Raw genomic sequence first — 25,680 nt, 5'->3', positions numbered from 1 at the left:
AATGGAAGCCTTCACCTAGATTGTTTCATCGATGCTTCTTTTGGTCATTGATCCTATTGCAGGCATCTTCTTTGGTAAACAAGTTACAAATTCTATCCATGTTTTTGGATAAGACAGTATTTCTAAGTCAATTGTCTAAATGATATGTAAAATTCTGCAGCAAAAAATAGTAAATCTGCAGAATCATTACTCAAAATTATTTGTTGGCAACCCATTCAAAATATATAATTTGATCCAATCTAAGCCAATTGACATATTCTGCCAGCATATTCACATAATGATGTTGTATATTTACCTGTGGTATTGTTTTATGAATTGTTGATTGTGTAGCCATAAAAAATTGAATGTTGTTAAGCAGAACTTGTAAACCTTCTGTTATGCTTTATTGGAGGCTTTTTTTAAGAAATTTGTCAGCATGAAAAGTATATTCTCAAAATGTTTATTTAGTTCTTGGTTCAAGTATTAATGTTATCTGCATTTCTGATCTGCATATTTGCTTAATCATGCTTCTAACCTAGCATGTGTGCCTTAATATGCTATGCTCCATTTATCATATAATTTGTGGTTGACCGATTTTCTTTTAGGTTGTAGTTTATTTCACATTTCATTTTCTTGTGATTGTGCTTGAACCCTTTGGGCATATTTATGGCGTGTGTTTCTTTTTGGATGTTAGGAAGCTAGAGAGATTGCATTGGCTCAGATTCCAAATTTTTTAAAACCTGAGTTGATCGTAAAATACAAAGAGGTAATCTTATCTTTGATCAAACATTAATGTTGAATGCATAATTTTCTGAAAAGTTCTTTTGGTGAATTTAGTTCCTCAAGCTCAAATTACATAATATTTTATCTATTCTGAATTGTAAAATAATAAAATGACTATCTTGTCTTTTTTGGTTTGATTTTATTTTGTTGAGAGTAAAAAGATGGAATAAACGCATATGTACAATCAAAATCAAGGTGCTGGTGAAAGCAGTCTCAGTGATGCTGTGAAACCCTTGCCCTTCAGAAGAATTAAGAGAAAAATGTCTTTCATTTATTTGTATCATAATTATTTATTTTTAATGTGTTGGAAGTGCAAGAAAGCTGTGGTTGGTTGTGGGTGGTTTGGTTGAAAGATTGTACTATGGGCTATTTTCTGGTGCATATGGAGTGAAGACTCTGTTAGGTAGAATAATGAGTAAATGAGAGACAGTATCCTCCTATATGGCTTTTGAAATTCTTCAAAGCCCAATATACCAATGAAACTACCAAGAAGACCGGCAAATACTGTTACCATAGACCTAGAAATGGAATCATGGTCTACATTTAGGGATCCAAGTGGATTTGCTTGGTTTAATTAGTGGCATGAGCTTCCTGGTGCAAATTGATTTCTGGCTCGTGATGCATTCTTGGTTCCTTCTTGTTGCTAAAGGGTTTTGGGTTGGGTTTAGTCTAATCCACCCTTGGTTTTCTTCATGTCCGAATAATTAGCTCTAGACTCATCTACTTGGATAATTTAGGTAGCATTTGGCATCACTTATAGTTTTCAGCTTTTGTTTTCTTAGAAACCAAATGCAATTATTAGTTTACAACTTTACACTGTAAATAACAGATAGTGATGGATAGGGACAACAAGTTTTAAGTAATGCTGTTTCATTTGAGTTAGTTAATCTTATACATGATTCACTATATAGTAATGAACAAGATGTTGGATTTTTAAAGAAAGAATTAATTAGTGCATACATTGTTTCCCTAAATCATTGTCTTTAATCATACTTCTTGATCAATCATTTCTCAAGCTACTTTTCTGTGGAAGTCCTTTGACCAAATGACGTTAATTGATCCATAAGCTACCCCATTCTCGTAATGACACAGTTCACTAATTCAATTTAAAGAAAGAATCAGAAAAATTATTATTGAAAAGTCTGCTGTCTATGATTAGAGATCCATGTTTGTGTGATGGTGTTTTTATGTGCATGTATCTTTGCTTCTCTTTCTGTCTCTCATTCCTTTTTCTTCTTCTTTTCTTCCTTCCTTTCTTTCTTTCTTTCTTTCCTTTTTCTTCTTCTTCCCTTCCTTTCTTTTCTTCCTTGCTTTCTTTCCTTTTTCTTCTTCTTCTTCTTTCCTTTTAAACATCCATAAACCTCAATTAATCCTCAAAAACAAAAAAATTTAAAACAAAAAAAAGAAAACCAAAAAATGTTGTATTGGTACTCAACTAGTGCGCATTTGCATGCTGTGTCAGTATGGTACAGTTTGCTACTGTGCCATACAGTTAGGTATTGACGGTGCTTGGTACCAAAACAATGGAATTTGGTGGACATGATTGTGGTGGACGACGGCTGATGACCACTGATGGTGGCGTCAGAGACCAACGTAGTGGTAGTGAGACCCAATGGAAGCGGTGGTGGTGGCCATGGGTGGTTTTGGTTTTCAAAATCTTCAAAATGAGATTTTTAATTTCCCACATTTCCTAGAAATTGAGAGAGTTTCCAAAAAAAAAAAATGAATGCAAACTGGGTTACCAAATACCCTTTCTGCCTAGATTTCTTGGTTTTTGAAAATAAAATCTGAAAACTGGAAACTGGAAATGATGCCAAACAAGGCCTTAGTTTTGTCCTTATTCACACAGGTTTTTTTTTTTTTTTCCGTGGCATTTTTTTTGGGGGGGGTGGGGGCTAGGTCCGGCTTTGTTAAACATTACTCCATCCCAACTAGAGAAAGAGATCTATGTTATGGACCAAGTCCAAATGGTTTATCAAAATAGGTTCCATAACAGGTGTGGACGTACCCACTTGTTCTGTTAACCAGATAGTACTCCCTTTAGAAAAGTTGATGACTCATTCTTATAGCTGTTGCTTAAAAATCCAGGAAAAATGTAGGGCTTGTTGGCATGTTTAACCTGCAGCTATAATACATATAATAATACAAAAGACTAAGTAGTACAGTGATGATGAAGGGGAATTCCATGAATTTTAGGCTTGTGCACAAAAAGGAAAAGTCGCTCCTTTATCTTAATAAAAAGAATCTGTTGAGACAGGTCATTTTTTTGGTTAAGTTAATTTTTCAAAATAGTTGCATTTGACAGAAGTAACCACTGCTAGATTAAAAGTTATGTGCTAAGCTTAGTTCTTATCTATAGCTTACAAGACTTGTCATTCTCCATTTTACCTTGTATATCCATTATCAATTAACTTGCTTCTTTATCTTAATAAAAAGAATCTGTTTAGGCAGGTCATTTTCTTGGTTAAGTTAATTTTTTAAAATAGTTACATCTGACAGAAGTAACCATTGCTTGGTTAAAGTTAGTGCTTAACTAATATTTATCATGCTGTTTTATCTTAAGGCAATACGAAAACGGCTCAGAGCTATCAATGAATCTCGTGCACAAAAGAGAAAGGTAATCTTTGGCATGTTTTGCTCCACATTGATATAAAGTCTATTTATTGGCTACTTGCTTATTTATAAATATTCTGCATAATTTTGTGAACTAATCCTCGAGTCTCTGATGTTCAACAGGCTGGCCAGGTTTATGGAGTGCCTCTTTCTGGATCTCTATTGAAACCTGGTGTTTTCCCGGAGCAAAGGTCTTGTAGCGAAGACTTCCGCAGGAAATGGATTGAGGTTTATGAGTTTGAATATGATGCTCTATTTTTTCTTTTAGCTATAACAATTTGCTGATTTTTTCAGCTTTCCATTGGCCATCAACTTCATCAATCATTATGGATTTCTAGATTTTGATCCACGACAAAGGGAATATGTTTTCACATGTTCTATTTTTATCATAAAGATTATATACTATGTGTTTTTTTGCCACAGACATATTCCAATAAATTTCAACTAGATTTCTCTTTATAGAAAAGGGCACTCTGTTGGTTTTTCCGCCTCCTCTCTTTCATTTTAACTTATTGTCTTTCTGATGTTCTTCATCGTCAGTATTTTGAATTCAAATTGGGTTCATTGTTTGGGAGCCATCATCTTGTTAGCAGTTAATCATGTTTGGCTGCAACTTGTCAGCTATTTTATTATGTTTTTTTTTCCTTCTTTTTAGTTTTTATCTGCTTTTGCACTAGTGTTTACAAATAAATTCAATTCTTTCTTGGAATTTTGTTCATGATGTATTTTGAGTCACCATGTTAAGTTGTTAACAGTTATTCATGTTTAGCTGCCACTTATGAGCCATTTTATTTTGTCTTTTCTTTCCTTTTAGCTTTTATCTGCTTTGCGCTAGCCTTAATAATGAATTCCATTCTTTCTTGGATTTTTCATGTATTTTGAACATGCAGACTTTTCACCGTTCTGTGCAGGCTCTATCACAACATCATAAACGATTGCGTTCCTTGGCTGAACATGTTCCTCATGGTTACAGACGTAAATCTCTCTTTGAAGTCCTTATTCACCATAGTGTGCCATTTTTAAGAGCAACGTGGTTTATCAAAGTTACTTATCTTAATCAGGTGTGAAGCTACTTGAAGCTATCTGAGAACATTAGTTTGTCATCTGAATTTCTCTTCTACTTGATTGTTGCTTATCCAGTTCATGGGAATTGTGTATTTGCATTTGCAGGTTCGGCCTACCTCCACGAATGTTTCTTCTGCAGCTCCAGATAAGACACCATTATCTTGCACTGATTTATGGACCAAGGATGTTATTGGATACTTGCAACAGCTCTTGAATGAATTTTTCTCTAAAGATGGCGGTTCTTTTTCATCTTTACCTGGTAGGGATCAATCATCACAGGGTCTTATTGCTGGACCTGGACCAGCACAACGCAAAAGTGACTCTGTCCCAGCTACTCCTGATAATGAGGAACCTTCCCTGCACTTTAAATGGTGGTATACGGTGCAGCTTCTTCGATGGCATTGTTCAGAAGGATTGCTGCTTCCTTCTCTTATCATTGAGTGGGTCCTTGATCAACTTCAGGTAAGTGATAGTCGTCTAAGAAAAAAGAGGGAAGCCTCATTATATCTTTAACTTATTGGATCCCCCCCCTCCCAAGATCTTTGTCGGGCTTTAATGCTTGTTCAATCTATGCATTCAGGAGAAGGATTCACCTGAAGCTTTAGAGTTGCTTTTGCCTGTCGTGTTTGATTTAATAGAGAGCATTGTGATGTCACAAACCTATGTGCGGATGCTTGTGGACATAGCTGTCCGGGCCATCAATGGTCTTTCTTCCAGTGACTTGAGTTCGGTAGATAATTTAAAAAAGCAATCGCTTACTTCTGCACTGGTTCGTATCCTGCAGTACATGATTCTTTCTGTGCCTGATACTTTTGTTGCTTTGGATTGCTTCCCTCTACCATCCTGTGTGGTACCTGATTTAAATTGTGGAAATACTGCACCAAAAGTACCTGAGGGTGTAGAGAGTGTTCGCTTTGACATGCAAGATACTTATCTTCAGTATTTGTCCTGTGGCTATACTGTTTCATCTATTCAGAAACGCGCATCTAAGCTTGCCAAAATCGTAAACCCTAGTTTTCAAGGTCATGGTGCAGCTAAAGTTGTGAAAGCTTTGGATAGAGCTTTGATGACAGGCGATCTGAAGTTTGCTTATAACTCTCTCTTTGAAGATTTGTCTGATATGGCTATTGAAGAACAATGGGTTGCTGAAGTCAGTCCATGTTTACGGTCTTCTTTGAAGTGGATTGGAACTGTTGGTTTGCCTCTTATTTGCTCTGTATTTTTTCTATGTGAATGGGCGACATGTGATTATAGAGATTGCCGTACTGTCTTCCCACAGAGTCACAAATTTACAGGCGGAAAAGATTTTTCACAAGTGTATATTGCACTCTTGCTTTTGAAGCTTAAACTTGAAGACATGCGTATCTCATCCCAGTCTAAGAGTGGCAGTACATTGTTATCTAGTAGCAGTGGAAAAGCAACTTCTGTTCATGACACTTCATTAGGTGGAACATTGGTGGAAAACGTTTCGGCTGTAAATAATATGATGTTCTCTGGCAGCAGAAAGCATAAAATTGATATCTTTCAAAGTCCTGGTCCATTGCATGACATTATTGTGTGTTGGCTAGATCAGCATGAAGTTGGGAATGCTGGAGGTTTCAAACATGTTGAAGTTTTCATTATGGAACTCATTCGTAATGGCATCTTCTATCCTCCAGCTTATGTAAGGCAGCTAATTGTTAGTGGAATCATGGATAGGAATGTGACTGCTGTGGATTTGGAAAGACGAAGAAGACATCAAAAAATTCTGAAGCAGCTGCCAGGGTCCTGTTTGGTTGATGTTCTAGCAGAAGCAAAAATTGTGGAAGCTCCACTGTTATATGAGATTGTGTGTGTTTACTCAAATGAGCGTCAACTTATGCTCCGTGGACTTCTGAGTGATGAATTCAATGACATGGGCACCAAAGGTGACAGTTATCAGAGGTTTGCTCTACAAAAAAATAAGGATCATTCTGCTTCTGTAAGAGAAGGTAAGCATGTCAAAACAAAAGATGAAGCTGCTGAGCTGAAGATTTTGATTTCAACTCTTTTGCAGTTTCCTTATTCAATGCAAGTTGAAACACACCCTGAAGAATCTCAGAGGATCTTCAAGAGACGTTTAGGTTTGTTTGACATAAAAGTTCATTTGACAGAAGTGATATCTGGCTGCAAGGAATGTAGGCATGCAAAGAGGCAAAAGTTAGGTATTGAAAGGAGCTCTTCTTGTCAAGGATTTTCTTCTAACCAGTCAGATGATGAAGATACTTGGTGGGTGAGGAAGGGAATTAAATCCCGGGAGTCATTCAAGGTGGAGATGCCTCTTAAATCAACTAAACTTCCCTCAAGGGGTAGGCAAAAAACTGTGCGTAAAACACAAAGTCTAGCACAGCTGGCAGCTGCTAGGATTGAAAACAGCCAAGGGGCATCTACTAGTCATGTATGTGATAATAAAGAGAGCCGTACTCACCACAAATCTGACAGTGAAGGTGAAGTTCCTAAAGATGTTGACTGGATGAAAACAACACATCTCAGCAATATTAGGAAGGCCATAAAGCGGCTTAGGTGGCTTGAGAGGAGATCCATATCTATTTGGTTGTTAAAAACAATCAGGCAACTTGTTGAAGAAAATGAAAAAGCTACTTCCAATGCGAGTAATTGTACTGGGATCTTTTCTGTATTGACTGATGATAGAAATGTTGTTCGATGGAGGATTGGTGAAGATGAGCTATTGTCCATCCTATGTATATTGGATGTAGCTTCTGACCTGCTTTCAGTAGTAAAGTTCCTGCTATGGTTGTTACGGAAGACTTTTGGCGGACCAAGCATTGCTGTTCATGTTGGGAGAAGTATTATGTTACCACAAAATAGAGAAAACCAAGTCTGCCAAGTTGGGGAGGCATTTCTTTTATCATCCCTGCAAAGGTATTGGATTTTATTTGTCATTGCCTAAAAATCTTGTGAATGATGCTTATCTTGATTTATGGAGAATACATTTGATCTTTTTCCTGCTTCTGTTCATAATGATTGTATGACCAAGGTCTGCTTACTTTTTTGCTTTCCTTCAGTTCTAGGCATCTATACCTGGCTGATGTGCTTTATTTAAACCCAGTGATTCTTATTCTGTTGGCAGCAGCTGTCATTATGAAATTCCTGCATTTCCATTTCGCTTCATTAACAGCATTACATTGCTTTCTTTTTTTCCCATTACAATTTTAGTGCTGTCTTGTACTTTGTTCTCACTTTTCATACTATATGTTAGGAGGCATTTGGTATCACTTTTATTGTCCTGATTTGCAAAAAATATAAAAAGAAAAATTTATTTCTTAATTTTTAAAAGTATAAACATGTTTGATATAGTCAATTATTTTTAAAATCATAAACAAGATATTAGTGGCCAAGGCGGTGGCGGAGAGTGGAGGCTGTAGTAGTAGTGGTGACGATGACAATGGTGGTGGGGGCACCGACCATATGTGGTGGTAGCGATAGTGGTGATATGGTAGAGGCCGTGGTGGCGACGATAATGTGGTGGAGGTGGTGGGGGTTGCGGCAGTGGTGGTGGTGGAGGCGATGGCAGGGGCTGATGTTAGAAATGATGGTGGTGGCGGTGGCGGTGGTGGGGACAATGGGGCCGGCAGCAGCGGCGGTTAGGTACCCAATGCTTATATCACTTCTATTCTTGGTACATCATGAATTTGTTCTTATGTATCAGATGCTAGTTTAATGTTGCATATTTGTATATAAGCTAACTCTGATGTGTTCATCACAACTGTTACAGTTTTTTGTTGAATTGTGATTATCTTAGGATTTTGTCTCTTTGCTGTAATATAACATAGAGCAGTATGAAGTGTTAGCGGCATGTTCAGCATAACTGCCGAGGAACTTAGCACTTAGTCCTTTGTTTAACTGCCATTTTATGTTTAGCGCACACAAGGCATTTTACCTTTCTTCCCTGTAAACAGTCAGGCTTGTGTTTTGTATAGAGTTACGCTTATGTTTAGTACATAAAAAATTTTAGGGTAAAACCCTAAAATACAAATGCAAAAAGACTTTGAGAAATCCCTGAAATAAAAACTGTAGCAACTAGCAAACCTTTTGACTTCTTTCATCCTGGGAGAAAAAGGTAAGGTGTGTCATGCATTTCTTGGGCCAGTAATTGAACAGCCCAACCCTTGAAACTGTATTTAGACAGCATCTTAAAAAAAATGTTTGGATGACCATGGAGATTCATTTTTCTCAAAAACATTTGGTGGAAATTATTTTTTTTTGCAGCTTGGGACATATAGTTGGAATCCATATCATAACCAGTGTCACCACTTTGGAATTATAGGAATTGGTTTGTGGAGAGAATCTAGGGGATGATGACATGGTTTGCTGTGATGCTGATTGATATTGATGGCGATTTTGAGATGGTATCACCCTTTCCACTTGGGCAAGGGGTCGGGTTCAGTTCTGGCTGGAGTCATCCCTCTAGCGGTCAGGTGGATATAGGGTAGAAGGTGGGGATTAGCTTTAGAAAAAAAGAGATAGTGATAAGAAGAATTCCCTCTGATAATTGTAGAGAAGAAAAGATGGGTATATGGCTTAAGATGTCTTGTGAGAATGATCACTGCAAGAATTTTGTTGTGATATTCTTGACACCTTTAATTTCCGAATCTGTGACTTTGTCTTCTCCTAGGTTCCATCTTTTCTTTGGTGTGTTTATGCGAGACACTGTTGCTATGCATGCATACCATGTTCTTATGAAATATTGCGCTGCCAGCACTATTTATTAGCATGTCCTTTCTCTCCTTCATATATGCATGCACCATTTATTATCAAATCCACGAGATGTCCATAATTTCTTGAACCATCAGTCTGCATTTTCATCATTCCTATTTTGATGTGGATCTCCCCCCCCCCCCCCCCCCCCCCCCCCCTTCTGTTGGGTGGGCGGAAGGGGGGGACCTTTAAGATGAATAAAGTTTTTTCTCATGATAATCAGATAGTGTGATTTTCAAGACTGTTACTTGACAATGGGTTTGCATGCTAAGAGTATTCTATCATTATTTCAGAACATAAATTCCAATGTCAAATATGTTGAGCTTGAACTTTACAATATATATTGCTGTTTAGTTTTCCTAGATCTAATATTTAGCTTGGTTCAGGTATGAAAATATACTTCTAGTGACAGGTCTTTTACCTGAAGTGCTAACTACTTTAATGCAACGAACTGTTGCCTTGGTGACGTCCAATGGAAGGTCTTTTAGAGCAGCATCTTTTGCTTATGCTCGAAATTTACTGAAGAAATATAAAGATGTGGCTAGCGTGACAAAATGGGAAAAAACTTTTAGAGCTACATGTGATCAGAGGCTTTTTGCAGAACTTGATGCTGGCCGATCACTTGATGGTGATCTATTGTTTTCTTCTGGAGTCCCTGCAGGTGTTGAAGACATGGATGGGCACCTCCGTCAAAAGATAACTGGGAGATTGCCAAGGACTAGCCCCAACCTGAAGGAGATGGTGCAACGACATGTTGATGAAGTTGTGCACTGTTTTTATGGAAAAGAAAGAAAACCTTTTCCAGTCAGTAATCCTAAAGGTCCAACATTAGAAAATTGGGAAGACAGTAACAAAATAGCGCAAGATATTGTTTTAGGTTTATTAGACTGTATTAGGCAAAATGGCGAGGCAACTCTAGAAGGAGATTCCTCTATAGTGGCTTCTGCTGTTTCTGCGATTGTTGGTAATGTGGGGCCTGTTATATCAAAACTGCCAGATTTTACAAGTGGTAGTTACCAAAGTTTTTCATCTACAACACATTCATTGAATTGCGTACGACAAATCTTGCACATTCACATAACCTCCCTCTGCTTGCTTAAAGAAGCTCTTGGAGAACGTCTGAGCTGCATATTTGATATATCTTTGGCTGCTGAAGCTTCTTCAGCTATTTCTGGAGTTTTTGCTCCTGGGAAGACTCATCGAAGTCAGTTTCAAACATCTCCTGAAACTCATGATATATATTCAAGTCATTCAAATGAAAACATGAAGAACTCTGCAAAACTATTTGTAAGGGCTGCAAAAGCTGCAGCTGCCGTGTCTGCACTTGTTGTGGGGGCCATTGTTCATGGTGCTACTAGCCTGGAGAGGATGGTAACTGCCTTCAAATTAAAAGAGGGCTTGGATGTTCTGCAGTTTATTAAGAGTGCAAGATCCAGTTCAAATGGGATGTCCTGTTCCATTGGCAGTTTAAAGCTGGATCATTGCATTGAAGTATATGTACATTGGTTTCGGCTCCTTGTTGGGAACTGCCGAACTGTTTCTGATGGACTAGTTGCAGAAATCCTCGGTGAATCATATATATTAGCTCTTTCAAGGATGCAGCGCATGCTTCCACTTAATTTGGTTTTACCTCCTGCTTACTCGATCTTTGCAATGGTCATTTGGAGGCCATATATTCTCAACATCAATATTGCGACTCGTGAAGACATCCAACTATACCATTATTTATCAGTGGCAATTAGTGATGCTATAAGGCATCAGCCATTTCGAGATCTATGTTTTCGAAATACTCATGTACTTTATGATCTTGTAGCTACTGATGTTGGCGATTCTGAATTTGCTGCAATGCTTGAACTGCATAATCCGGATAAACATTTGAAAACAATGACATTTGTTCCTCTTCGGGCAAGGCTGTTTCTAAATGCTCTCATTGATTGCAAAATGCCAGCATTTACAATTATACAGGGAGATGGGTCGTGGATTTCGGGGCCTAATGAACAAAGAGCCTTTACTGAAAATGAGGCAAAGCTTCAGGATCAGCTTGTGCATGTTTTAGATAATTTGCAGGCTGCAAAGTTTCATTGGCAATGGGTTGAATTGAGGCTTCTTTTGAATGAGCAAGCTCTTAATGAAAAAATTGAGACTCAGAACTTGTCCTTGGTAGAGGCAATTCGATCCCTATCTCCTAATTCTGGAAATAGCATACTTTCTGAAAATGAAAAGAAATTTACTGAAATTATTCTTACAAGGACGCTAGTTAGGCCTGATGCAGCACCTCTTTACTCAGAACTTGTCCATCTGCTTGGAAAATTGCAACAGGAGTCACTTGTGGTGGACATAAAATGGCTTTTAGGTGGTCAAGATGTCCTTCTGGGACGGAAATCCATCAGGCAGCAACTTATACATGTTGCTCAGCGAAATGGTCTTTCAACAAAACCCCAGTTCTGGAAACCATGGGGTTGGTCATGTTCCATAACTGATGATGTAGCTAACAGAGGTGATAAGAGAAAGTTGGAAGCCATTTCTATTGAAGAAGGGGAACTTGTGGATGAATTCGTTGATGTTAAAAGATCTGGCAAAATGAACTTTCACAGTATTGATGCTGAAGGCTTCAGTTCTACCCAGCAGTATATAACTGAGAAAGCTCTTGCAGAATTAACACTTCCATGTATAGACAGGAGTTCCAGTGATATACGGAATTTATTTGCAGCTGAGTTGATAAAGCAGATGGGTTCTATTGATCAACAAATTAATGCAATAACTCGTGGTGGTAATAAGCAGGCTAGTGCGCTGTCTTCTGGAACTGAAGGTTCATCAAGCAAAGGTAGCACCTGCAAAGGTATGCGTGGTGGAAGCCCTGTATTGGGCAGGCGATCAACTGGAGTTAGTGATTCTACGCCATTGTGTTCCACAGCATTGAAAGCATCCTTGTGGTTGCGCTTGCAATTTCTTTTGAGATTGCTTCCCATCATTTACAGTGATAGGTAACTTTAAATCTAAAAGTTATTCTTGATTATTTCCTTTTATTATTTTTATTCAGCAGCAGCAAGAAGTATGATTGGTTTAATTGTCAATAGTCTTAATTCTTGAAAGGTTGCAGCCACATCTGTTTTTTTTTCTTTTTTCGGGAGGGGGGGGGGGGGGGGGTTGTGAACAAGAACTAACTTCTTGTTGATAACTTTTCCACCCATAAATTATTGTAGCACTGATTCTTATAAGATGATAGTTTCCTTTTTTTTTCTTGCTTGCCATGTTATTGTAACATTAGTAGACTGTAATTTGTTTTTATAACCACAGTTTTTCATTGTCTCTCAAGATATCAAAATAATTATTTCCTTCTTAGGACAAGCTCATGGTCTGATATTTGGTAAACTTTTCTAGAATTCTAGTGTCAGCATCAAAGTTTTGAAGAAGTTAGTTCTTGTCGTGGTTAATGAAACTGCCTTACATCTAGAAGGGCACTTGACCTTGGGTGATATCCCATGGTTTTCATTGGACAAGAAATTCCAATCCACCTCCTTTCTGTAACTCTCTAATTTTCTCACTTTTTGTTGTGAACTTGGTGTTTTACATCATTGACTTCAGGTGGGGTGTTGTTAACTGAAGGTTCACAAAACCGCCTATGTTTCTATATGTTCTTTCATTATCATTTTGCAAAATTCTTTACAGTTTTGTAGTTTTCCTCCTAGGTGAATCTTGTAGGTTATGTTTGGATGCATGGAAATCTGCTTGAAAGAACTCATGTTTCTCGGAAAATCTAGTTTCCCATGTGTTAGTTTCAGTAACAAATTTGGAAAATTTTTAACTGCTTTATAGAAAACTTTACCGTTTTCATGGAAAAGCCTTAGATTTCCTTGCAATCCAAGATACCCTTAAGGGTTGAGAAAATGGAAAGCTGAGGCATCTTATCCATTGAAGGACAACGATTTTGTTTCTGCGGTGATCAGAAAGGCCCATTGGATTTGATTTCTTGTTTGCGGAATCTAGAATTTCTTCATTTGAGCTCCCACCCTGCCCTACCTCATTATACTTCTAGTCTGGACAATTGCAAGGTTTTGACATGAAAACATAGGAGTTTTTTTGGTGCATATATTTGTATCAAAAAATACTTTATGTAGATATTTACATAATGTATCTTTCTATTTTACTCTTAAGGATTTTTACTATTTATTACTCTGTTAGGTGGAAGGGAAGGGGCAAGCCGGCAAGTAGAATAGTTTCCTATAATAGAGCATGGTGAACTACCTGTAATGGCTAATATGTCATTGAGGGAGGCAACCGGCTTTATCACAGTAATAATATTTTAAGTTCGCATTAGAGAAGGATCAGCAAGCCAATATGTAGGGTCAAGATCTTAATCAATTGCTTATGGTAACTCTCTGATTTTTAGAAGATGTAGTTAGTTGATGCTGATGTTTTCTTAATTTGTAATGATTACATTAGCCATCTAAAATCTAGTCATGACAAGGTCTGCAATCTTGGCACAAGGTACTGTATCGGTACCTTTTTGGTACGGTACGGTACATCTCTGTGCTGAAATAGTTTTCTAACCATTTTTCTCAATTATCATCTTGGTACGCCTCGGTACGGACCGGTTTGCACTTCGGTATGCTTCAGTACGGACCGATACATACCTTAGTATAGGTACGAGGCTTGTACCGACTTGAAGCATGGATCATGATGTGAAGCATGGATTTCTCCCAACTAGCAACCTTTCCTGCTGATTTAGTGAGAGAAGTAGTTGTCGTTTTTTGAAGTGGATAAATCTCAGACATAATGGTACCAACTTCAAGTTCCATATTTTGCTCTCCCCAACCTATCATCATCAGTAATAGAAAACAACTGTTATGGACAAGAAGGTAGTTTTGGATAAGTAACAACTAGATCTTCTCCTGGTGTACCTGGTGGAACTGTTTTAGACAAAAAATCTGCTGCACGATTCCCTCCTCTCCATACATGACTGACCTGATAATTATCTGAAGAGGTTACATACTTATTTGGCAAGGAGGTGGCAAATATCCCAAGATAGTTTCCATTTCTTGTTTATCCATCCACAGCTATTCTTGAATCCTATTCAATCCATAGTCTGATACGATTTCCTCTCAGTTGTACGGTCTATGTGTCACTCCTTGATAAGACTTAATTTAATGTATGATATATGTGATGGAATGAAGGCCTACCTTAGTACAATAATAAACAATCACTAGCTGCCTCCCTACCAAACCACCATAACCAGCATTTGGATGATTCATCGAGCCATCAGACTTTTAACTTCAGCCACACCCATTAGCTGGTGGGAACCCCATGAACATAAACATTCTGGTATTCCTTCTTACGCAACTTGCCATTCCAATTCTCTGAGTTGGCTATTTTTTAAACCAGTAGCCTCAACTTTCAGAGTGCAGTTTAAAATGACATTAAAGGTTGTGGCATTTTTTTGCTTCAGCAGATCCACTTATGTGCTTACTGCCTTGAAAAATGTCTCTATTCTTTTCTTTCCCAAGGTACCATACTGTAGCTGACATGGTTACTCTTGATGATACATATGTTTGATCCTTCATTTGAAAGATTCTCTTACTATCATCAAGTTCATCCAACAATTTGGATGAACACAACATGATGCTTCTAGTTTGTATTCCAAAAGATTTTGTCTGGATCGAACCAACAGCCTGTCTATAACAACTTTATACAAGCAGCAACTGGATTTAGAAATGTGATTGGGAAACCATACTTCTGTCCACCAACCTGCAGATATTTGGGGCAAATAAATTTCCAAGCACTTTTAAAGAGGACCATTGGAGTTTAAGACCAATCCAGCAATAATCACAGTTCTTGTTAGGGAACTAAATGTTTTTGATCGCCTTGCAAACTGCAGCTGTGCCAGATGTCAGTTGAGGTGGCAATTGCCAATGCTCATTGTCCATAAAGTGCCCAGCAGTTTCAAAGCAGCTTCCGAGTTGTACTAAGCCCAACCAAGCAATCCTATCAATAACCCTTCCTCCTGGTAGCAAAGGATCAAAGAAGCAGCTTGCAGACTGTCGATTACCAACCAACTTGCTAATGGCACCATTCACCATTGATCACGAAAAAAGCACTGTCTACATCCAAATTATTTTGTGGCTAACACTAGACGTTTTCACTGGATGGATACTTGATGTACAATCCAACCCACATTATTGTATGGCCTGTGGCTTTGCCTTCAGCTTTTGCACTTGACTCCTTTTCAACCAACACCTTGTCTAGCTCTATAATATATGGCATCAAAGATGAGTAGTGAGTAGTCTTACTGATAGGACCTGAGTAGTTTGGCTACCAAAGGATCTTTTTAGGAATGCCCTACAGTTCCAAAGTCAAATTTTGACCAAGTATTTGTGTTATGACTACATGATTTGGTTAGGATGTGGCACATCCCACTAATGTAGTTGCATCTATCAGTTTCAGAAACTCATTTGTGTATTCATCAGATTCTTACTAACTTAACACTAAAAGTTCATCTTATCACCAGTCTGTGGAATCACTAGTGCAACTGCAGGTTGCTAGGAATAAGGATATAGGCTTGCTATAATTTAGAGGATAAAGATGTTTTGTGATTGTTGAGCCATATTTTTTTGCCAATCCATATCTTATGTGTGGAGAAAATATGTAGAAGTTGATTGTCGTTCTATTCTAGATGCTATTATGAGCAAGAGTATTGTGACTGCATGTACGAAGTTAGTTAATCAGTTTGATGGTTTCTTCACCAGAGGCTAATGTTCCAGTCTGAGTTGACTATTTTATATTTAGTCTGGGACTGTTGTGTATGTGCTTTGAGTTATATGAATTATTCATGTATCGGGATGTTGGTTATGGTTGAATGTGTTTTGGTCCAATTCTAGGACAAGTTTTTGCTTGCAGAACACTATTTAGCTGGCTATCCTTGAGGCAGGGGGTGTGAGTTTGCTTTTTGCTGCCTCCTGTTTGACTACGGGAATGTTGTTACAGTAAAAGGATTCTGGTGTATGGCAGACTAACCTATAGTGCCAACTCTGTAAACCACCCCCCACCCCCAACTTTCTGAAGACACGCACATGCAGACACATGTTCGTACATGCACATCCTTTTTTAGATACAATTTCCATGAATTTACCATATGAAAACAAATGTATGTATCTGTACTAGTATGACTAATGAGGGATAAGCTTTGGTGAGAGACCAATTTTACTGGAAACACATTTCCTGATGTTCTAAAGTCACTTCCGTTTTGGAAATCTGGTAAGAACTGGGTGGTTACCACCAGTAATGAACTAACATTAAACCTATACATGTTTGATTACCTCAGGAGCAAAAGGTAAGGTTTTGTTTTCACTTGTTTAACAGATGAATTTGGAAGAATCGAAGATTAGATCCACAGATTGTGAAAATCACATATTCACATGTTTTTGCACTGATAACTAGTATTGACAGGAGTCAGAATTATGGTAGGTCAGCATAGTGCCAGAACCTGGTTGTTCTCATTTACTTAGAATATTATTTGCTGAACATTTGAAGTCAAATGATCTCTATTATGTGCATCCTGTTATACAAAGGCAATTTCTGGGAGTCTTACTAGCATGAAGTTTTCATCACTATCTCAGTAACTTTTCTAAATGTTTTCCGTCTTATAAACTTGTCATCATAAGTGTTTGTTTCTCTTTCCAGTCATCATTTGCTTAAAACATAATGCTTGAGTGATCTTCTTGCTCGGTGACTTGCTTTACAGAAGCAGCGATTTGCTTTGTCATAACCTAATGGGGGAAAGGGAAGAGGGAGTTGAAGGGATTGCTATTGGTAATGAGGCTAGACCTATGTCAAGTTGCAAGTGGTTAAAAAATTACCATTCTTGATAGGATGATTTATAAAGAGAACCTTTGCAAATCTAATTGTTTGCCTTTTATGTGTGTGGGAGGCTTGCACAGTAGAAAGTAATAGATTGATTCTGTACTTTTGTTTTCTATTATTTTATTAGTTTTAACTTTAAAATATGTTTACCTCTCTCGTTTGGGTGAATAGTAAGCTTCTTAGAGCTCAGTTCTTGTCCTGAATTCCTATCATTGCTTTACAGGGAACCATCTGCACGGAACATGAGGCAAATGCTTGCATCTATCATACTTCGATTACTTGGAACAAGAGTTGTGCATGAGGATGCAGACCTATCCCTTTCTACCATGCATGTAGGTTCTTTACAAAGGGATGAAGAGTCACTTGTGGAAGCTTCTGTTGCTGCCTCATTGGAGTATTCTGGTGATAGCCTATTTGAAAGGCTTTTGTGTGTCCTGCACGGTTTGCTCAGCAACTGCAAGCCAAGTTGGCTGAAGCCCAAGCCTACCTCCAAGTCATCTGTTAAATCTCCTCGGGATTTTTCTGCATTTGATCGTGAGGCAGCAGAGAGCTTGCAGGTCAGTTCCAATTGCATAAGTTGGTCTCTTTTCTTGCTTGTTTCTTTGCTAAAAAATAAACTTCAAGATGGGGGAAAATTAAATTATTTGAAGCCAAAACTGTAGAAATTCCCTGGTTTCATGGTTTAATGCTTTTAGAACAGCAACTGCAAACTCCTAGTGGTTCTTTTAGAGAAAGAGGTTTTTGTCATCATCCAGATATTTTGTCTATAAACCTCGAATAGCTAATGTGGCAGATCACAATTTCCGTTGCTTGGACTTAAAAGTTGGAATCTATATAATACCTGCTGCTATGACTGGGCCTGCCAATTATTAATTCAAGGATGACTAACCTTCTGTTCCTGGTTTTCATTTTCTTAGTTCTTATGGTTGATATCCATCTACAAGATCACCTTGACATAAACCAGTATCCTGCTTTACTAATAAATATTATTTTTTTGGGACACCTTGGGCTACTATGGAAATGTCGTAGTTCTTTTCTACTTGGTTTATTTTCTAACAGTTTTTCAAGTCACTGTCCATTTTACTTGCAGTACCATCCTTTTGCCACATTGGTGGTCCGATATTTGTTCTGCCAAATGGCCAGCCATTTTTGAAAATGATGATTTTGTTTATTTATTTGTTCCTTGCGTGATGTTTATTGTTTTCTTTTTCATTTTTGCTTGTAGGCTGACTTGGACCGCATGGAATTGCCAGCAGCAGTTCGGCGGCGTATCCAAGCTGCAATGCCAATTCTCCCTCCGTTACTTCCTTTTTCCAGCCCATTGTCTTCAGTGGCGCATGCGTCACTTCAGCCCAATTCATCCACTCCAGGCACCCACCAAAGAACGCATCCTACTGCCCGGACTTCTACTAACGTATCTGGTAGAAACAAGACAGTGCCATCCCAGGATCTGGACATGGAAATAGACCCATGGACGCTTCTGGAAGATGGTACAGGCTCTGCCTCTACCTCAGGTGGTAACAGCAGCATGGTTGGTGTTGGCGGGGATCATTCCAATCTCAAGGCTTGCAGCTGGCTCAAGGGGGCTGTGAGAGTGAGAAGATCGGACCTTACATATATTGGAGCCTTGGACGAAGATAGCTGACCCTTTTTCTTGTACAATTATTTGGCGATGGAAGTCTGGCTGCAATCTTACAGGCTCATGTGGTTGGCTTTCAGATCAATGACAAATGGGCTCTGTTCTCTCTTGCCGGCATAGGCAGAAGATGTAATCTTTGGGAGAATGTTGGAGGGGGTTTTGTATTGAAAACCACCGGCCATGCCCTGTGGGCAATTGGCTTGCCCGGCCAGGTAAACTAAAAACTTCAAAGGCCCCCATTTTGCTGCCACGCCCGCACTGAGGCTGTTGTATATATAAGCAATATTTATTTATTCTTCAATCGATCATAGTATAATGCCGTTGACCAATGACCTGTAGCTCTTTATATCCCAAACTCAAATCTTTTTTATCACACTGTACTTCCAAAGAAAAGGTGGCCTGTGCCTTTGTGGGAAGGATATATTGCATTATCATTAAAGGAAGTGGAAAATTATTGATGAATCATGGATTGATATAAATGTGGTGTGCAGAATGTGTTGCCATATTTATCCTTAATGCAGATGTTTTGGGCCTTAGTGGCCTGTTCAACTGTATAATTTTTCTCAGTTCTTGTGAGTCGCGAAGGAAGCTTGTTATGTCTCAAATTTATAGCCTTGTTTTTGTTTGCTTCTTGATTTCTTGTGATTTATGATTCCAAATGATCTTTTTATTAGTGAATTGCACTTCTCTATGAGCTATAAGCCTTGCAACAATCTTTGAGCACTCCTGAGAAACAGGATGTAAAACCTTCTGCTCGATTCTCTGAACTCTATGCAGCCATCCTGTTCGTCGAGTGGATGCCTGCTTGATTCTTCGACCTAATGCTTGTTGAAGTCTTTAAGTGGGGAATTGGTATTTGGCTGACAATTAAACAAAGTAAGGAGTCATGCATGGATTGGCATCAGTTGCAAAAAGAATAAAAAAAATAAAATCCAGTAGATGATTGTGTAATTCTCCGATCATCATAACTAATATTTAGAACTTTTTATGTTCAGTTTAGGATCCCTTCAACAAGAAACAAGAGAAGTTGCAGTGACAAGAATTTAGAAGTACACATACTTATCTAACTAATATAAGTTACATGGGCAAAGTAATTATATTAAAGATTCAGAGTCATCCAGGTTTTCCTTTACATGCATCATTTGTGCCAAAGCCTAGTAAGAAAATGAGCTCAATTCATTGTTACGGTCAATATGATTTTTTTTTTTTTTTGTAAAATCCCATTATCTAGGGGAAATTACTTTGCTTTGGATGTCCCACATACACAGGATGAGGGTGGATTTAGGATTTATGCGATTACAAAAGGTAAAGCGGTGTTGAATTTTACCTTCACAAAGCAGTGGGCGTTTATCGCTTCTTGTCTTAGTGTCTGATCTGCCAAATTGCTTGTCGCCATAAAAAGTCTTAACAATGAATTCAACTGTGAAAACTACGGGGAACGGTGGACCGCGACTGCGGAGGACCGGGGGACCACGATATCGCGGTCTATGGGGGACCGCGACATCGCGGTCTACGGGGACTGGTGGACGGCGACATCGCGGTCTACGGGGGACCGCGACATCGCGGTCTACGGGGACTGGCGGACGGCGACATCGCGGTCTACGGGGACTGGTGGACGGCGACATCGCGGTCTACGAGGGAACGGCGGACTGGAGCACCGATGTCGAGGTCCAAGAGGAGTTCATGGTGGGATTCTGGTAGCAAGAAGAGGATGAGAACGGGGAGGAGTAGGACCATGGCAAAGGAGGAGGGGAAGGGAAAGAAGAAGGGGAAAGGGAAGAGGAGAGGGACTTTGGGATGGTGGTACTTGAGGAGGCCATATAAGAAGAGGGGGAGGTGGAAACACAGAGAAAAAAGTCTTCTCCCTTAGAGGGTCCGATGAGCTATTAAATATATCTATAGCTGTAGCCATGCCTTGCCTTCGAAGCAAAACCAAAGCTTTAACTAAAGAAGAACAAGGAGAGTAGGGAAAACCCTTCTGGTTCGTGAACAAAACCAAAGAACAGGCAAAAGGGAAAGAGGGAGTTTGTGCTAAAAAGATGGCCTCTTTTGATCCAACTAAGATAAAAAAGAAACAGAAAAAGAGAACAGAAAACCAATCTCAGGGTATTAGAAAAACAAACTCTCTTGGTCTTGGCAAATCTAAGAAAAGGAAAGCTAAAGAACTAAAAAAAAAAAACTGAGATCACAAGCCCAGGGGTAAAGGGGGGGGTCTGGATCTCTGTTCTGAAACCTCTGTTTCTCTAGACAAAAAACAGAACACCTTTTCTGGGCCTCAGAAATCAAAGAAAAAGCTCAAAAATCGGTCTTTTTTTCTTCAAAAGAAGGCAGAAGATCACAGAAAGGGATCCTGAGAAGGATTTTACAAGGAAGAAGAAAAGGAAGAAGAAAAAACTGGACCAAAATATCTCTTTTTAAGTTCTGAATGGGGTCTCTTGGCCTCACCGAAAGGCCGGGTTTTTGCTTTCACGTGGAGGTAAGCAGCTTCCTCTCCGACGAGAACGGGTCTTGGGGAGGTTGATATGAGCCCGCACCTATGCCAAGTCCACCAATTGTAGCCTGCCACGTACCCTGCTTGCCTGCGGGCGCTGTCCAGAACAATACCGGCGGGTGTCGGCTCTGGACACGCGTGACGGTTGGTTTTTATTACCCTTGGGAATTACTGCCTTGGATTTTAACGAGGTTTTTGTTGCTTCGGCAGTCACCGGAACCAGGAGCCGTGCGGCGGCGGTCTCTCTCGGAACACCGGACAAGCTAGGAAGGAGAAACTCCGTGGCAGGTTTTGGTTGGCAGTCACTTTTAAAGAGATTTTTTTGGGGGGGGAGGACTATTAGAGTAAGTGGATTTTTTGCCGCAGGTATGGTGGTTGTGCAAATGCCACACAGAAACTTTCTTCCTCATCTTCCTCGAATGCAGAAGACAGTGCGAATCTGACAATTGATGCAAATTACACTGTTCTCTAGGTTAGCAAAATGATTTAGTTTCCATGGTTAGTTTGTTCTATGGCAACATCTGTTAGAATGACATTGTGAGAATTCTGTCTACAACTCTGATATTGAGTTGTTGTAGGGTGCAATGAGCTGATCACCGCCGTTTCACAGATCCATCTATGAAAAGAACATCATCAATCCATGCAACAATATTGAATGCCAAACTTTCCAGCACCCTCGAGTAGCTCTCTAGGATTGCTTGTCCAACATCCTGTAACAGAAAAAGGCTACCATCATCTACATGTGAACAGCTTCCATCAAGTCGCATGCAGATGTGATGAAATTGGGATGATGCTAATGACAACATGGGAATTATGATGCAGCAAAATGGCCAGCAGAATGGCAGCCTCTTATCGATACTTGCTCAACATTTTCCTCCATTTCTAGTATATTTAAGCAGAACAGCAGATTAAATTTCATGTCCCATGTTTGCATCCTTACCTTATTGCACTGTATTTTGCTTGTATCTAGAGTGGTTTGTGACAATTCAGGGTACCTGTGCTTCAGACAAAGCAAGAGAGACTCAGCTCTACTCGCAAGCATGTGGTTTTTGTCTCCATCAGCCATCAAGTCCTTGACCATATCCCATGAAGATTTTGAATTGTTCATGCTTGCTTTGCGCCGCCATACATACATCGCAGCTTCGACGCAGTCTGCAATATCAAGTGCTTCATGCTCGGAAGTTATATCAAGACAATCAAGAAGATAATCAGGGCAGAACTTGTCTGGAGTTGATACGCGGCGATAGATAGAATCTCCTACACTTGATCGCCCACTCTGAAGAACAAAAGGCAATTTTCAGCTATAAGAATTTTAATTACAGCCCTTTCACTTCTTTACAATCAGATAAGAATAGCAGTAGAATAGACATAAGTCTTGCAGGGTGAGATTAGATCATTTTGCTACAAAGGGTGTCTGGGCATTGGATTCTGTGAGATAAAGGCTAGGTGATCCATTAAGCATATGATGTTTGTGGCAACTTTTGAATTATATACCTTTGGAAGTGCTGCAAGGTACGATTCTGGGACTTCCATTTCAGCAAGAATGGCACTGTTGATTGCCATGGCTGCTTTGTGAATCTGATTTGCGCATTCACGTTTGTGCTGCAGCTCCTTCCGTGATCTCTCGGGGAGGCCAGATGCAGGAACACATGGAACAGGCAGCCACCATTTTTCGTCATCCCGATGAATCACCTGCCTGAATGACCTTGAGGTACAGGCAATCGATGATTGCTTCCCTTCGTCGACATACCAGAATTCTGTGTTCTGGAAGCTGTCCAATATTTCCTGCAGTAAATTTTGGTACCCAATGAGCTAAGTCCATAAATATTTTATAATTTTTTTAAAAAAATATGTAACTGTATTGAATCTTTTTGATACATGAAGTCCGTGCCAATAATACATATCATAACAAAGTGCTGATCATTAAAATCTTACAAGCAGCATAGAGTCCAGTTTTCCAAGTGCAGGAAGGTTGACGTAAATATCTGATCTTGGTCTGCTTGCCATCACCTGAAAAATAAAGTTGCATTAAAGATGAGAAAAAGAGAGCCAATGGAAGTAAGGAGAGTTTTTTTTTTTTTTTGTTTATTGAGATTGATCATCACCTCAAGGGCAGTACCATCTGGCAAGTTTTGGAAAGAAGGGTAGAGTTCAACTATGTAATCGCAGACAGACAGAAGGCAATCCATCTCTCTCCTCCACATGGACTTCTTCTCAGGTGGCAGAGGCTCCAACTTATAACAGTGGCCAAAGACAGTAGCTGTGGAAACAGAGATGGAAAGAATAAAGGAGATGAGATGTGGATGGACATGGAGCTAAATCAACATCTCTATGAATCATAGCTGCTGTTACACAAACCGTTGTATTTATGAAGTTACATTATGATTCTGATATGAAGAATTAATTATGATGTAGAAAATGATAGAAAAAGAGATTCCATCACTTGTGTTCCAGATTTTTACCATAGAGGTTTGTAATGGCATTTGAGATTGCAACAGCTGAGCAAACACCCTTCCCACTTCCCGACATGTCTTCGCCGAGCAAAAGCTTCGAGAATCTCCCCTTCATCATTTCCAGCTCTGGTAGTCTAACAAACATCAGAAGAAGCTACAAAAACCTGAGCAGGTTATGTTTTAATTCCATAAGAGACAGTGAACTGACCTGAGTTTGCCATATCACCATTGCGCGGTTTCTCATCCACCAAATCGACATGCTGTTCCATTCTGAGTTTGGTAAGAATAGGCGAAGCTCGTCCCACTAGCTTAGAATCTGGCCATGTCATTGGTAGGGGAAGGGGCTCATCCGAAATGCTGGGCTCAGAATAGGTTGAGACTTCAGAGATTGTGCGGCTATAGTCGAGTGAATCGCCACCAGGAGTGGAACATCCAATGTCTGTATTTGATCTTTCCGAATTCTCATCACACACTAAGGAGCTGTCCATCTCAAGTATAAAAACTCCAGTTGGTCCACTTAAACCTGCAGTCAACAAGTTAGGTAATGGAGTTGAAACCTTTTTTCATGGAGGAATTACAAGGAACTGGTAACTTCCTGGTTTACAGTGCAATGCATCTGCTTTTTTTTTTTTTTTTTTTGAGAGAGAATCTATTTTATATGACACTGAAAATTTGATGTCAATGAGGAATTTATCATTGCAAAAAATTCTAAAGAATAATAATATGTATTATTTGAAGCAGATTAATGCATGGTTGTTTTCTTAAATGCAACTTTTCTAACTGCCTAATGGTGAAAATAGTTCAAAGATAGTTCTTCTCAGTAAAAGAAATAGTCGCAGATATTGATAGTATACGAACTTCCTGAGAATCTAATGCAGAGAAATGGTGGAAGAACTTACTCCTGATGGTATAAAAGAGCAGAGCAGTTTAATTAAGGCAACCCTTCTGATCACAAACAGGAAATCGCCAAACAGAATGGTACGAAATATAAGATGGGAGGAAACAAACAAGGTGAAGATTTAACTCAAAAGCCTTTTCTAAGTTTCATCAACAACATTTCAGTTCTTTTGCTTTTATGTCGATTGCTTTTGCTTTCTCTATGTTTCTCTAAGAAAAGCTTAGTAGAGTTTTGTTGCTAAGTTCATAAGACAATGATTCACATGACCACCTAATCAGCTTTTCTTTTGTACTACCAAAGCACCGGGCACGAGATTCAAAAAAAAAAAAAAAAAACCTACCGTTGCAGAGATAGTAACGGTCCCTCCTTACCTTTTTGTAGTTATTTGAATTCCAGAGTTCTAGGCACTGCCATCAGTTTGAATCCCTTCCCTTCCCTTCCCTCCCATTATTTTCTTCTTTGCAACCTTTCCTCCAAAAGATACCCTTCTCTTGCTTTCTACTGAATTATTATCCTGACACTTCGAAGCACCTGGCTGTGAAGGTGGAGGCGAAGGCTTTCAGGATCCCACCTATATAGCGTTGGAAGAAGTTGAGCTGTGGAATGGGGTGGTAGCATTGCCTTACAAGAGCCTAAAAGAGGACCCACTTCTTATATTGATGGAATTCTGTGACTGTAGAGCTCTTTATTCTCTTTTTCAGGCATTGGAAGAATGTGTCTGAGAAGCAGTGGAAGAGATGTCAAGTTCCATCTTAATGCTTGAACGATTAGCTGGTTTTAGAATAATGACAAGAAGGAAAAAGCAAGGTTTTAATTGTGAAAAACTATATTTTATGAGATAATATATGTTTCATGTGTGAGAGGGATTTTAAATGTTAATTTTATTGGTGACGGAATTTTTTTAACCCTTCTCCAGGGTTTAGTGGGAGATTATTCAGAGGTGCACTCGCAGAAAAATAGTCAAGTGGATTGAGAAATGAACTTGAGAAGAATGGTATAATATAAAATGGCAAATGATTTGGTGCTATGCATTTAGCTACACGTTTTCACAACCACAATTGAAATGGCAATTTGTGCCTTCATTGGTTCCAATTGCGACACATGCCCTTTTGTACTTCAAATCTATAACAAAAAGTCGGCTCATCCTATTGATTTTTTTCGTTGT

At 39.0% G+C, this 25,680-nt stretch overlaps 2 protein-coding genes across 18 annotated transcripts in view; one reads left to right on the top strand and one right to left on the bottom strand.

Moving 5' to 3' along the window:
• The window catches only part of LOC103717424 (mediator of RNA polymerase II transcription subunit 12), a 31,297-nt gene extending 12,162 nt beyond the window's left edge, over positions 1-19,135 (top strand). For 12 of the 15 annotated variants that reach the window (XM_088718017.2, XM_089929558.1, XM_039123715.3 and 9 more), the window contains 9 exons: positions 674-745; positions 3,326-3,379; positions 3,499-3,603; positions 4,287-4,436; positions 4,546-4,902; positions 5,021-7,341; positions 9,564-12,161; positions 17,258-17,591; positions 18,260-19,135. In XM_088718017.2, coding sequence (XP_088574143.2) covers positions 674-745; positions 3,326-3,379; positions 3,499-3,603; positions 4,287-4,436; positions 4,546-4,902; positions 5,021-7,341; positions 9,564-12,161; positions 17,258-17,591; positions 18,260-18,679 — 6,411 coding nt within the window. In that variant the 3' untranslated portion in view covers positions 18,680-19,135. The remainder of the gene's footprint in view (positions 1-673; positions 746-3,325; positions 3,380-3,498; positions 3,604-4,286; positions 4,437-4,545; positions 4,903-5,020; positions 7,342-9,563; positions 12,162-17,257; positions 17,592-18,259) is intronic. The other 3 variants (XM_088718020.2, XM_088718021.2, XM_089929557.1) reach the window with 1 other exon arrangement.
• Positions 19,136-21,575: 2,440 nt separating this feature from the next.
• LOC103717426 (rop guanine nucleotide exchange factor 3) lies at positions 21,576-24,409 on the bottom strand. Of its 3 annotated transcripts, none has more exons than XM_088718024.2 (7): positions 23,826-24,409; positions 23,627-23,743; positions 23,270-23,424; positions 23,100-23,174; positions 22,659-22,949; positions 22,160-22,440; positions 21,576-21,874 (listed from the first exon to the last, which is right to left on the bottom strand). In XM_088718024.2, exons 1-7 carry the CDS (start codon positions 24,103-24,105, stop codon positions 21,853-21,855), a joined length of 1,221 nt encoding a protein of 406 aa, XP_088574150.2. In that variant the 5' UTR covers positions 24,106-24,409; the 3' UTR covers positions 21,576-21,852. The 3 variants fall into 3 exon arrangements, with proteins under 3 accessions (XP_088574150.2, XP_088574149.2, XP_089785686.1); XM_088718023.2 differs by having other exon boundaries at positions 22,105-22,440; positions 23,826-24,403; XM_089929560.1 differs by having other exon boundaries at positions 21,576-22,440; positions 23,826-24,405.
• Between the last annotated feature and the right edge of the window lie 1,271 nt (positions 24,410-25,680).

Source organism: Phoenix dactylifera, chromosome 3 (assembly GCF_051530095.1).
Source record: "Phoenix dactylifera cultivar Ajwa chromosome 3, Ajwa_hap1_PhDact_Kaust_v1.1, whole genome shotgun sequence".
Classification (NCBI taxonomy): Eukaryota; Viridiplantae; Streptophyta; class Magnoliopsida; order Arecales; family Arecaceae; genus Phoenix; species Phoenix dactylifera.
This window is presented reverse-complemented; position numbering and strand designations above follow the sequence as displayed.

Excerpts from the sequence above, each read along its gene's own strand:
- LOC103717426 (XM_089929560.1), bottom strand. The coding sequence starts at position 24,105 with ATGGACAGCTCCTTAGTGTGTGATGAGAATTCGGAAAGATCAAATACA. Across the intron at positions 23,175-23,269 it reads CAGATGGTACTGCCCTTGAG|GTGATGGCAAGCAGACCAAG; the intron begins GTGATGATCAAT and ends TTTATTTTTCAG. Across the intron at positions 22,441-22,658 it reads ACCTTGCAGCACTTCCAAAG|AGTGGGCGATCAAGTGTAGG; the intron begins GTATATAATTCA and ends TTTGTTCTTCAG.